Source organism: Python bivittatus, unplaced genomic scaffold (assembly GCF_059951505.1).
Source record: "Python bivittatus isolate LINGU-HERP-01145 unplaced genomic scaffold, Pbiv_v1 ctg000080_np1212, whole genome shotgun sequence".
Classification (NCBI taxonomy): domain Eukaryota; kingdom Metazoa; phylum Chordata; class Lepidosauria; order Squamata; family Pythonidae; genus Python; species Python bivittatus.
In genome coordinates, this window is record NW_028277035.1 from 50,560,836 (window position 1) to 50,575,126 (window position 14,291).

At 41.3% G+C, this 14,291-nt stretch overlaps 1 protein-coding gene across 2 annotated transcripts in view; it reads right to left on the bottom strand.

The window, feature by feature from the left end:
* GLYCTK (glycerate kinase) overlaps positions 1–14,246 on the bottom strand; it is a 29,078-nt gene extending 14,832 nt beyond the window's left edge. The window contains exons 1-5 of one of the 2 annotated variants that reach the window (XM_088134042.1): positions 14,191–14,246; positions 12,080–12,271; positions 1,645–1,852; positions 1,118–1,507; positions 587–738 (exon numbers count right to left, since the gene is read on the bottom strand). In XM_088134042.1, coding sequence (XP_087990168.1) covers positions 587–738; positions 1,118–1,494 — 529 coding nt within the window. In that variant the 5' untranslated portion in view covers positions 1,495–1,507; positions 1,645–1,852; positions 12,080–12,271; positions 14,191–14,246. Of the gene's footprint in view, positions 1–586; positions 739–1,117; positions 1,853–12,079; positions 12,272–14,190 lie in introns of both variants that reach the window. The other variant, XM_088134041.1, reaches the window with a different exon arrangement.
* Positions 14,247–14,291: the final 45 nt, after the last annotated feature.

The window sequence follows — 14,291 nt, forward strand, 5'->3', positions numbered from 1 at the left end:
ATAGATACAAAATGAGAGCCATAGCACACAAACTTCTTATTTTTCAGTAAAGCTGAGTCAGAGAGAGAAAGAGAGAAAACGAAAACGAGGCATTGCGCAGACACGGAACTCATCTGCGTGAACCGCAGAGGCTGCGGAGAACTGACTAATATGAAATGACAACACTTATTTCAGCAAGCTACATAAAACATGTATGCAGAACTATTAGTATTGCATTTCCTTCCATTGCAGCAGATCCTACCTTTCCCTGGAGCGGAATATCAGCAAAAGCTAAGAGCAGGTGACAGAGAAGACTGCCAGGGCCAGCAGGGACGTCGTTTCCAAAGCAAGCTGGCCGAGGAGAGCAACAAGGGTGCTCGGAGGGCCAGTCATCAGCACACAGCTAAGTCACACTGGAAACCACCCTGAGTCACTTTCTCACTCCGTCTGCTTTTCTTTTTTTAACAGCAGACCACTCGACCTAGTTTGCCAAGTGTGATTGTGGAACGAGCAAAAATATAACAAGTTTAGACAATGGGAAAGAAGAATAAAAAAGCAACTGGAGGTGACAAAAGCCTCTCTGCTCTTTTAGGCTCTCAAGCATTACCTGAAATCAGTACCAGGAGAAGGTCTTCTGCTGTTAGACTCTTGGCTAAATTCAAGATGGCTCTGGCTGCCTCCAAAGCTTCTTTATCAGGAAGGTTGTACTTAGCTCCTTCCATGACTTGGATCCGGCTCTGTGGCTTCAGCAACATTTCTCTGCATTTTTTTTTCAAAAAAGGGTCAATTATTAGCTGAGCTCTATGCTGTTGAAACTCATATCCCATGAAAGACCATGGGATGTTTAAAACTTCTTGTTCACCTAAAATTCTAGTTGCTAAGGAGCAACTAAAAAAACAAGTTAAGTTGGTTCTGTTTTTCCCATGGGGCAGTCTTCTTTTGGTATTAAGTGAAAATAGGAAGTATCTCCATAAACCTGTTCAAATAACTGGTATTTTTGGTACAAAAGTAGGAAAGTCTGTCACAAATGAGATTTAAGTTATACCAAGCCACAAAGGACTCAAGAAAACATTCTTGAAGCTGGTTCCCAAGCCAGGTTTTGTATGTCATCACCATAAAATATGGCATTCTTCCTTACCTCATTCTCGCATGTTGCAGAGTTTCTTGGATGCCTCGAGGAACACTGATTATTCCCTGAGTGAGGTAGTCTCCAAGGATGTCCTCAGCCACCGCTGCCATGCCCAGAACAGCCTTCCCAAAGCCAACCAAGTATAGATTTCTTCTCAGTTCAAAAGGACAACCGTGCAGCAAAAGTCTGGGGCATCCACCTGATTCTAGCACCAAGGCCCTTTTCAGCATGGGCCCTGGCAGGACTGTACCAACAGCACTGCGGAAGAAATGTAGCCCATGGTCCCTGAGAGTCATTTTGGGAGAGGATAGCTCACTGGTGAAACTCGAATTGGGCCACCGACAGATTTTGCCAGTGATTGGCAAACTCTTGAAGACAGAAACCATGCCCCAAATCCACCTGGTATAAACAATGATTAATATTTTGAAATAAGTGGATAAATTAGTGATTAAGGATATGTGGTAGGTTGCTTTTCACTCCCAGAATACATCCCTTACAGAAACTTTGCCTGCCATGAGCTTGGTTTCTTCCCTCACCCTCCTGTCTTTCTGTTCTCCTGGGAAAGTCCAGAGGTCTTTTTATACACTCAATCCGGTAGATCAAACGGGAAGGTTAATAATTTGCCAACAAGAGTTGCTTGAAAATAATCTATCTTGCATTTAGGGAGAGGAACAAACTAGAAGCTTTGAGTTAAACAACATAACCTTGAAAAAGGAAGATATACCAGATTGTCTTCTCCTCCTTCTGCAAAACAGAGAACATAAATTGAATGACTGACTGTAAAGCAATAAAACTTCAAATGTGGATATTTTGTGAAGCTAGGATTACAAAATAAGAAGTCCCAAAGAGTTACTTAAAGGTGCAACAGAAAGAGCATGCTAGGGATAATTTGCTTGGCTTGTATAAAAATAAGAGAATAAGGAAGAGAATGAAGTTCATTCTCCATTTGTGGGTTTACCTCACCAGTAAGGATTTTCTATGGAGTCATGCCATGGTGTCAATAAAAACAGCAAATAGCTCAGAAAGGTCATAACCCAAGAGTGAGAGATGATATTGATGGTGATGAAACAATGAATGTTCTAATTTCCCCTTACACACTAAACATAAAAGGAAAATCTCCAGCCCTTAAGGAACAGTCTAGTGATTAAGGAAGAAATTTAGCCTCTTGATCCATTACCAGATCACTGACTCTCAGAGGTGGTGTTTGGGGAAGGCCCCAGCCCACCAATCCTATTTGGTCCCTGGGAGATTACTGCCCCCAGCAGTTTTCTACCCCATATAAAAAGGGGCAGGTCATCTTCTGTTCTCTCCACTTCCCTGAATGGTAGGAGAAAGTCTAAAGATTGCTTTACAGCATCCATTTCCCCCTGAGGAGGGAATCAGACATTTTGGGTAGCTGCAATAATTGTTTGTAAATACAGAGTTTGAATGACTGGACAGAGGGCAGACACTGCTTGCCATTCAGCAACCCCAGCACCCAAAGGCAACCAAACAGCATCATGTGATATATGTCTGGAAATGGTGCAGAAAAAGGATTTGAATTTGGAATTGCTAGTAAGAAGTATTGTTATGAACAGTTAAGTAAATTAACTGCTGTAGGGATCAAACACCACAGAAATTCAGGATGTTTTAAATTCAAAACTTATGTGGAGGACTGTTTAGAAATTTGGATTCCATATGCTACAAGGCTTGAATGAAAAATAATGTCTCCAACGTTCTAAGTTGCCAACAGATGGCAGAAGGGATGAGCTACAAGCTCTGACAGGTTCTTTAGCATCTGTTCTTTCACTTCAGCTGACAAGATGTGGCTGTCAGAAAATATTGTGTTTCTATTATTTGTGAGATGTAAGCTTGCAGTGAGTACTCATCAATGCGCATTAAGCAATGTGCTGTGATTAAATTTTTGACTGCCAAAGGAATCCCTCCAATTGAAATTCACCACCGAATGCAGGTTGTTTATGGTAATAACTGTTGATTTAAGTACTGTGCATCATTGGATTAAAAAATGTGAAGATGGTGAACCAGGAAGAGCTGATTTGTGTGTTCAAGAGTGAAGTGGACAACCTATGATAGCAACTGATCGGTTTCAGACGAGAAAGCTCAATGAACTGAGTAAAGACAATTGGGGGCTTCTGGTGAGGCCATGGCGAGCTAGACGTCCCTGCCAAAGCTTGGCTGTTTTGTGGTTTAGCATTCATTTAAGATTCACTGTATTGTGTGAATCTAGAAACTGGGGTAATTTGGTAACCAAGTTAAGACTGTTTAGATTTTTTAAATATACTATCAAGCGTGTCTTCTGCAATCTTAGGTGCACAGTGCTTCCTTTCAAACCATTTTCTAAGGCAATGTTTCTCAACCTTGACAACTTTAAGATGTGTGGACTTCAACTCCCAGAATTCCCTAGCCAACATGCTTGAAGTTGTCAAGGTTGAGAAACACTGCTCTAAGGCACAATGCATTTTCTTTTATCTGTACTAAAAGCAGGAATAGCTGATACAACTATGTACTACTAAAATTAATAGGTCAGCATAATACAGTGGAACCTCGGGTTACGAACGCTTCTGTTAACGAACTTTTCGGGTTATGACCAGCTCCGGCCGCAAAATTTTGCCTCGATTTGCGAACTCCGCCTTGGGATACGAACAGGATACGCAACCATTCTCCCTCCCATGACATGGTCCGCGGCCATTTTCCGCCCCTGACACGTGGTCCGCAGCCATTTTTCCGCCCCTGACACGTGGTCTGCGGCCATTTTTCCGCCCGACACGTGGTCCGCGGCCATTTTCCACCCTGACACATGGTCCGCGGCCATTTTCCGCCCCCGACACGTGGTCCACGGCCATTTTCCGCCTGACACGTGATCGTAGGGAGGGGGACTCTCCCTCCAAGCAATAGCCACCTCCCTGTCCTCCACGCCAGAACAGATTAACGGTAATTACATTGAACCTAATGGGGAAATTTGCTTCGGGTTGAGACCAATTCAGGCTGCGACCAGAGTCACGGAACAAATTAAGTTCGTAACCCGAGGTACCACTGTATAATGTGGAATTATCATCAAATTACTAAACTGTCTTTTGACCAGGATGCCTAGATTTCTCTGGTAAATAGCTGCTTGCCAGTCTATCGGAGACAAAAAAAGATGAAGCAAAGGGATATTAGCTGCATTATTAAATGAGCTAAACTCATTTAGCCAATGCTTTTTTAAAAACCTTTTTCTAATACATTACTTCACTGCTAGTATCGATCAACTCTCCCACAAATCTTGCTTCTGAATAAAAAGTTCTCAACTAATAAAACATTTTGAACTAAAGTTCTTAATGTACAATTCAAATACCTTTCCTATGGTATATATTAAGCAGTATTCTTATCAAAATACTTTATTCATGAGTAATTAAATCATACTGATGTCCAGATATCAGATTTCACTAAAGTTTATACATTTGCTAATAAAAAGAAAACATTATACTTTCATTCTTGAAATGCTGATTTAAACTCTGTTTTGTATCATTAATTCTATTCCAGGATTTTTAGTTAGACATCCAGACATCAGCACGTGGAGAAGCCACTTTGTACTAACCTTCTGATACTGAACAACATCAATAATGTGACCCATGCTTTCCTGTGAAATGCCAAGCTTCAGAGCAATTTCTCTGAATGATCTGACAATTGTCTTCACTTTTTTTTTTAATATTAAATCATTTAAAAGGCATTTTCTTGGTGTCAGCTGTTATCTAGGTGGTTCCTCCACCATCCCTAGAAGCTTGTATTCTAACAGCTGCCAGCTTTTGCATGAATTTCCAAGGGACTGTCAACAACCAGAGAGTTTGAAAGGTTTTCCAGACTTCTGACTTTAGGACTAGATTTCATACACTGTGCTAAGCTGAATTTCAGTCTGTTTGATTTGGTTTAGCATGTTGTGTGAAGCAAGCTATTTTAGTCTGCAAATCATGTGAACCTTGCCAAATATGGCTTACTCAACAAACCAGGATTTAATAAATGATCACCTACCAACTTCATGAAGCAGATCTATTTCTCTTTCTCTTAAAATCATTCCTGGATGTCAAAAGTGGACATTTTTAGATAACCTGTCATTGAACAATTAATGTGCTAAGGTATGATCAATTGCTCTTATGGAAAAAGCTACTGATAAAACTTGAATACTCACTTCTCAGATGGATGAATTACATTTTAATCAGATCTGGGAAGATCTGGTGCTAACAATAATTTTTCTTCTTTTGATAAATTATAGTGGTATAAGGATTTTGAGATATATTGTTCTGGGCTGCTATCTTACATTCTTGTTTCCTTCTTGCCTTACAGAATATTAAAAGTAAAAAATAAATTAAAATAAAATAAAATCCTAAAATGATTCAATTTCTATCCACCTTTTCATAAGTGTGGCCAATTTGAGGTAACCAAATCTCCTTTTTTACTCTTCTTCTGCTATTAGGAATAGTGTACTGATCAAATGTTGGAGATGGTACAGTAATCAAATGCCATCTTGCTATCAATATGTGACCATAGAAAAAAAATTCTCCATTGCAACTTAAAAGTTTTGTCTGCATTCTTGAGTTAATTTGTCTACTTTAATTTGCTATGGGTGCCACATTTTGCTCAAGAGCCTGATATTTTCACTCCCACTGACTTGCAAGGCCACAAGCACATCAGGGATGACACTAATGTCTCAGAGCAACAACAGCCTCCTTATCACCTTTCTTTTCTGAACAACAGAATGGACCAAAAGGGGCATAATTTATACTCTGCACTGAAAGTTGGACTTTGAGTCAAGAGTTACGGCTAGCCAGATCCAAATGATTTCTTCTTGTTCTTTTTTTCACTTGATCATAGCAGTTGCTTAGAAAGTGATCCAGAAGCCATCATTAATCTTGGCAGATCAGTTGAGAATTGCATCTTCTATGACAGCATTGCTCTGGGACTGTGAAAGGTTTAGATTAATCTCTTTTAAATGAAAACTTCATAAGCTGTCATTAATGAAAACTGGTCCTAATCTGCATATTAATTTGAATAAATCATCCCAACATATTCCTCTGATGGTTCCTTGTGACTTTTGCTTTAGTTTCGCTATGTAAGGATGGAAGTAATTTTTAATTCCTTATTAATCCACCAGAGTGGTATAAAGAAGGCATTCTAAATAACTGTGAATCAGAAAATAACAACATGTACTGAACTTGAGACAGATATAACATTAAATGAAGAAATTAAAAAAACAAACATGGAATTAGTCAACGTGGTCTACAAAATCAGAGTTTCACTCACTGAACAATGACATCACTGAAAACCAACCTCTACAATGGAAAGGCAATTAAGCACGGGGGGGGGGGAGTGAATAACAATCTGAAATCAAACAGTTGTGAGTATAAACAGATAAAAATGGGCAGAGCCAGAAGTGAGTCTTACAATACATTCTAGCAACCTAGGACATTTTATATCCTTTTGAACGGTCATGTGTGACCATTTGGTTGTAGTAAATAATATATTCTAAATAGAAAGCAAAAAAACCTGAGCATCTACAGTATTATCTATCTATCTATCTATCTATCTATCTATCTATCTATCTATCTATCTATCTATCTATCTATCTGTTGCTTCCTGAGTGTAATATCTTTTCATAGCGATCCCATTGTGGCCTGGTGTGCCCTTGTCAATCCAGGAATTGAAGCTGGACTTTTTTGTTGCTCTTCCTATCAGAGTCTGTTGCATGGGGTGAAAGTCTTCTTGAGCTAAGGGCCCCCTGTGCTGCAAGTCCTGGACTCTGGCCCTGAGCCCCAACTGTGCCCTAAAACCTGGTGGGGATCATGTAGGTCAGATTAGGACAGCCAATCTCCAAAGCTACTGTTCCCCCAAGTCCATCACTTCTCCCCCGTTCAGAGAGAGGCATGCAGTGGGAGAGCAAGGGACTGGAGATAGCTTATTCTGTTGGAAATCACCACCTTTAGGCACAGAAGCTCACTAGAGGCAAGTGTTTGTGTAAACTGTGGGTTTACAAATGGAGGAGGGTTCTGTAAAGAATGTCCATGCAAACACATAGGGGGCTTCATGTCAACAGCTCTCCCCCCCACACCATCTTCTGCTGGCATATTGCCCCCAAGATTCCTCATTGTCCTCACATCAACTCAGACATCAGCTGCTGCCATTTCTGGGCAAAACATGTTTAAGCACACTGATTCCTCAGCGCCCACTGACAATTTGTCTATAAATAATCTGAATCTAAATGCCATTCCACTAAAAGGCATGTAATTATGTTGTTTTTTCCTTATTAACAAAATGATATTATACAGTCCTAAAATCACTGTATTTTTGCAATTTGCTGTTCTAATGTATTTTTGTAAGGCAAAAAGGTGAGGGTGCACTGACAAGACTTCTGACTACATTTCTTGCTCGGGGATTCTAAACGTCAACTGTAATTTGGCTTCACTGAGAAATAATTTAGGGGAAATACAAAGAGGTGTGTGACCTAAGACAGCTGTTTCCCCATTAGTTTGTTACTGGAATTTGTGACAACATGTATTTCCAATGCTTATGACCCAGCAATCAAGACAATTTTGGGGAGTTCAGATTTTAGTAATACTTTACCAATTTGATTCTTCTTGAATCAATATATAAGTTGCTTAGTGGGTGCATGTTTCAGAATGTTGTGATGTAATTCTCTGAAAAATAATTCATGCATGCATACTTGGATTAATAAACAGAAATGCATAGAATAGTATAAAATAGTGATATCTCATTATGCAATTTATAATCCAACACTTCTGGAAGGCACCCATTTGGAAAAGGCTGGATTAAAAATTCAAAGAGAAAACTGTCAAATACAATACTAGTCACGAACCAGCTTTCTAGGACTCCAGTGACACGGACCGAGCAGAGATCAGCTTCCCAGGTTCAAACACAAGAACCCAGTCGGCCCAGTTCAGTTGCTTGTGAGCTGCCAAGAGGTACACCACAATACCGCTTACTCTGCCTCTGAAGATGCCGTCCTGAAGATGCCAGATGCTGGCGAAACGTCAGGACAAAAGAAAACTAGACCACCGCCATACAGCTCAAAAGCTTCATTGACGTCAGCCGTAAAAGCCTACACCAGTATATTAAACAAAATTGCTCTTAGGGAACTTACCATCATACTAAAAAAAAAAAAATCCTGATAATATTCTACCTGTCAAAATAAAGTATGAAATACTCACCTGACATGTCATAAAAAGAAGAGACACTTTGCAATGGCATACAAGGGGAAAACAAGAGTATAAGTCCAAATATGGAAGAACTGAGACCTTTCCTGGGGTTTGTTCACCTATCTGTAACCTTCCCAACCTATTATTTAAAGTGGTGAAGAGAGCTGAACTTTTCCTGGCTGTGCCTCGTTTGATTATATTCTCAAGTACTTTTCCCATCCATTTTGGTGCTTATAATCAAAGCCAGGGTAAAAGAAAAGAGCCTACAGGGATGGAAACAGCACAAGGAACTAGAATGGTGCAGAAAAAAAATTAAACATCTTTTCTATCAGTTTGTATCAAGATCCCTCTGGCTCCCAAAATGCCTTCTCAGTCCCTGAAAACTGATGGCAGTTTCCTACTAATTTGTAAAATGCAATTGTCATATAAACCTTAGAATAAGTATGATTTAAGTCATGTTTGACTCTTGCTGGCTACATGAACAAATCCGTGGAGATTTCTTGGCAGCAATACAAAAATGATTTGCCACTCTCCTGGGATTTTTTTTTTTTTTTTAACTTCTTAGTCTAGCCTACAGCCCTCATATTCTCTAGAGGTCTGCCATCTAAGCAGTAATTCAAGCCAAACATTTCCTTTTCTGAGACCAAGCAAAGCTGGCTAGGTGCCGCTGTCTGCTGTAGGCCCCAAATAAGCACATAAAAAAAAAAAATCCATACAGATGAAAGAAGAAAACGAAATTCAGCCCCACTGCAGCTCTTGGCCCATTCAAAAATGCAGCTGTCAGTTACCAAACATTTACTCTTCCCCTCCCCATTATACAGCAGCCTTTCCAAGTCTGATCTGCCTCTGGTAGCGAGGTCTTCAACTCCAGAATTTCCCTATCAGTACAGCTATTATGGAGATTTCTGGCAGGGAAGGGAAGACAGCAAGACAGTGGGAAGAATAAGGCAATGGGCCAGTGGTAAATGCTGCATTGGGACTTATTCTAGCTTAGAAGCCTTTCAAACAGAAAGAAAAGAAATTCATGAAGACTAAATTACCACAAATTATTAGCCACAATGGCTAAAAGGAAAATTTTACAGGCAGATTACCACTGAATGTCATTGTTGAGGGTCCATAGTCAAGAAAGGTCACTACAATTATGCTCTGCTTTTCAGCAACATTTGCTTAGTTACTATGAAAGCCAGTGCTCACTGTTCTTACAGCTATAGTAACTGGACTTGTGAGTGGAAGATAAAAGTTTTGGTGACATTATTGCCTGGAAAGAGAGCAATTCTTCCATGGAACCATGACAGGTTGAGACTGAATCTAGAAACAGTCCCAAATTACAAATCAGGTCCTCCAAAAGAAGTCAAATGACACATCAGAGCAGATGAACTGACGAGATGAATTACCAACAGCAACTGAAAAAAATCTTATTTAGACTCATTTCAGTGTATTACAATGAATTTCTTTCTATTTCTTACAAAGAATAGCTCAGAACTGAAAAAGCATAGCCAGGCGCAGTGAAAACTAGCAGTAGTCTGAAGCCACTCCCTTAGGAGATAGGTAATATAATTTGAAGTGTTTTAATTTAGGAAAAAAAATATAATAGAAGTGTGAGCCATTTGACTGCTGTGGGACGTAAGTTTCATAAATAAATAAAATATAGTCAGATGCTGCATTTCCTCTCCTAATACTAGAACCTGGGGTCATCCAACGAGGCTTAGAGAATATAACCCCAAAACTTTTGATAACTCCAGATTTTCATTGTGTGGGCCACAAAATCGTGGTTTCAGCCCAGACCTTTAGCCCAATGAAAGACTGGACTTGAGAAATTCAGTTACTCATTTATTAAGGCACCTTAGTAAGTGAGGACCCCTTCTCAAGAAGCATCAATCTTTTATACAGTGGAACCTCGGTTTACCAACTTAATTCGTTCCGTGACTCTGGTCGCGACCCAAATTGGTCACGACCCGAAGCAAATTTTCCCATAAGGTTCAATGTAAATACGGTTAATCCATTCTGACCCCTCCGAATTTGGTCGCCAACTGATTTTGGTTGCGACCCGAAGCAAATTTCCCCATAAGGTTCAATGTAAATACGGGTAATCCGTTCTGAAACATATGTATTTTATTTTTAAACCACAAAAACATGAAACAAAGTACTGTACAGTACAGCACAGTATGAAGAGGGAGAATGGGGTGGGGAGGCAGTTATTGTTTGGAGGGAGAGTCCCCTTCAGGGATTTCCTCTCTTCTTTGCCTCTTAGCTGCAGGCTCAGTTCTGGGGAAAAACCTGTCTAAAGTCAGTTGTTTTTCCTTGCGCTGCATAACCCTCCGGAAATGAGAGACCACGTTGTCATTCATCATATTCAACACTCTGTTTGTCACAGTTCTGTTGGGGTGGTGCTTCTCAAAGAAATCCTGGCACTCATTCCATTTCGCCATGATGGATTGTATCACTTCACTGCTCACCTCCTCCCCGTCGTCCTCTTCCTCAGCGGAATGCTCCTCACCAAGCGCTTTCTGTTGCTCACTCTGGAGCTCAGCAAGTTCTTCCGTGGTCAGCTCCTCCTTATGGTCCTCAACAAGCTCCTCTATGTCTGCATCATCGACAACCAGACCCATGCTCTTGCCCATGGACACAATATTCTCCACTACCTCTGCATCAGACCCTTCAAAGTCACGTTCAGTGACACTTTCTGGCCACAGTTTCCTCCAGGCTGAGTTTAAGGTCCGGCAGGTGACATCTTCCCAGGCTTTGTCAATGAGGCTGATGCAGTGGAGGACATTGAAATGTTTCTTCCAAAACTCTTTCAGAGTCAAGGATGTTTCCTCAGTGACATTGAAACACCTGGTGAAGAGCACCTTTGTGTAGAGCTTCTTAAAGTTGCAGATCACTTGCTGGTCCATGGGGTGCAGAAGAGGTGTCATGTTGGGGGGGGAGGAACTTGACCTTTATGAAGTCGTACTCAGCATCCATATCATCCACCAAGGCTGGAGGGTGTGCCGGGGCATTGTCCATCAGAAGAAGGCACCTTTCAGGCAGCTGGTTGTCAGACAGGTATTTTTTAACGGTAGGTGCGAACACCTCGTGCAGCCATTCCATGAACAATGGCCTTGTGACCCAAGCTCTTGCATTGGCCCTCCACATGACAGGCAGTCTGGCCTTGTTCACATTGTGCTCCTTGAACGCACAAGGGGTCTGGGAATGGTACACCAGTAGCGGCTTAATCTTCAGCTCGCCGCTTGCGTTTGCACACAGCAAAAGGGTCAATCTGTCCTTCATGGGCTTGTGCCCTGGCAGTGCCTTTTCCTCCTGCGTGATGTAGGTTCTGTTCGGCATCTTCTTCCAGAAGAGCCCTGTCTCATCGCAGTTGAACACTTGCTGAGTGACGTATCCTCCTGCCTTCATGAATTCCTCAAATTCTTTCTTGTAGGCTTCTGCAGCAGCCTTGTCAGAACTGGAAGCCTCACCATGTCTTGCTACACTGTAGATGCCACTTCTCTTGTGGAATTTATCAAACATCGTTACTCCTTTTGCCACATCAGCTCCTCTGATGGCATCTTTATTCTTCAGAATAGTCGAGATGGTCGACTTCGCCATCTTGTACTCCGAGCCCAGATCAGTCACACGAATACCACGATCGTGCTTTTCTATAATTTCCTTCTTCAATTCGATCGTTAGTATTTTCTTCAAAACCTTATTCTTGCCAAACCTGCTCTGCACTTTCTTTGGAGCCATGCTAACAAGCACACCAAAAACCTTCACAGAACGCTAAGAAACACACCACAAACCTCACCGAATGTCTCCTTGCTACTGCGATCTCGCCTACAGGAAGCCGCGACCGTGTGTCAGCAGGGAAAATGGCCGCGTATCCTGTTCGTAACCCGAGGCGGAGTTCGCGAACCGAAGCAAAATTTTGCGGCCAGAGCTGGTTGTCACCCAAAAAGTTCATGAACAGAAGCGTTCGTAACCCGAGGTTCCACTGTACCTTAAAAAAAACAAAACAGCATCATTATCTGAGATTACATGATTGGTTACATAGTTAAGCATGCACATGTTTGGGTCCAGCCAATTGACCCTAATTACCAGGTTCGGGACTTGGTGCGAGATGAACAGAACACCAAGATGAAAATCAGACTTTTTATCCACTTTATTTTAGAGCTCTAAATACGTTGGAGACTCCCAGCGAAAGGAGGGAGTCCTGATTACAGATTTTACATAGCTTATATACTTTTTCTTCGCAGGATCCACGTGACAGCTTAAACAAAGAAACCGGTTAACTTCTTACAAACATCTGTTTCACCAGGTCACGGTGACTTCAACCAAAGATGGACATCCTTCCAGCTACACATTAATTATTACTCATTATCCATCTTAAACTTATCTTAACCCCAATTCTCTTCCCCTTACCCTATCAGGATAATAACATTATAGCCTTATGGATCTTGTCTGTCCTGTCAGTTGCCCAAGCCATGACCCCTTATCAGACTGATCTTGTCTGTTCTGTCAGTTGAATAACATTACAGGCACATAGATCTTGTATGTCCTGTCAGTTGCCCCAACCATGGCCCCTTATCAGACTGACCACAGCTGGTCTCTCCTATCTCTGCTATAGGATCAAGGAAATCACAAATCATACAACCATTCTTATCTTCAAGGATACAATGAAAGCATTAAAATAATATAGCTATATTTAAAGCTTAAAGATTACAAAAACAAGCAGGGGGGTTACAAGGAAATCAGAAAGCACATAACTATGGAAGGAATACATCTCTTGACAAGAATACTGAGTACAGTTTCTATCACAGATGTGCACATTCTCATATGCCAGCCCCCCACCCATGTCTTCATATGCAGGTACAACTTCCACATACTCAGGTTCGCTATCAGATTCAGTCCCAATGTCCATTCCCATCACACACGTAAGGACAAATATCCCATAATAACACATCTTCAAATCACATGTATCAGTTCCATGACAATTTCTACATCTGGGGCTCTCAGTGGTTTTTGAGACTTTATTAATTTAGGTCTTGTCTGGTTTCACATTTCTCTCTCTCTTTATTAGTTCTATCTTCAAATGCTATGGGAAAGCACTTCACACCTGATCAACACTTTGTTGTTCTTAGCCAAGTTGTTAGCTTAACCACAAAGATTGTTGTCATGTTTGCAGGTTCAATTCTTGCTTCTATTAACCCCATTTTTGATTGTATCATTTGTTTGTCACAAAGGGGTCTCAAGAGATTGAACCGAGGCATTCCCGTACCCCTTATCCCAGCGGGTAAGAAGTACCGTTTCCTTGACCCTGAAAAAAATGAGGTGGTTGTGTGCATAGACGTTGCCTACCCTGTTTGTTATTTCTTACTGCAAGCAGTTTTCTTAACAAACAATTGTACACGTAAGTGGAAATGCCTCTTTCGCATGGTACAAGAAAGCTTTCTTAGTAAATGGATTTTCCCATACAGCCCAATCCTACACATTACTTGTAAGGCTAGTATCGCGGAGTTCAATGTACAAAATAATTCAATGTACAAAAACAGAGTCATCATCTTCTCTCAATACAATCCTTGGAAGGCATCCCTTCTCTCCTTTTAGATCAGTGTTTCTCCAATTTGGCAACTTTAAGATCCATGGACTTCAACACCCAGAATTCCCTAGCCAGCAAGGTTGGCTGGGGAATTCTGCGAGTTGAAGCCCACATATTTTAAAGTTGCCAAGGTTGAGAAACGCTGCTGTAGACCCTGCAGAAACTCGAATCCCAAAAGAGAAGGGTGGTATTCTGCACTAGGCAGGGACGGCTGCTCGAGCAAAACTACGACCTTCCAACAGCCCTGCCTAGTGCCTTCATATCCCACAATCCAGTACACGCGTTCTAAATCTCTTCCCCGCGCTAAAATAGTCACTTGCCTCGGCCTTACTTGCGTATCCCAGCATGCACTACACCGGTAGGATCGCCGCTGCCGTTCCTTTTCCTCGCTTCTATTTCCTCCAATGGCCCACAATTCCGC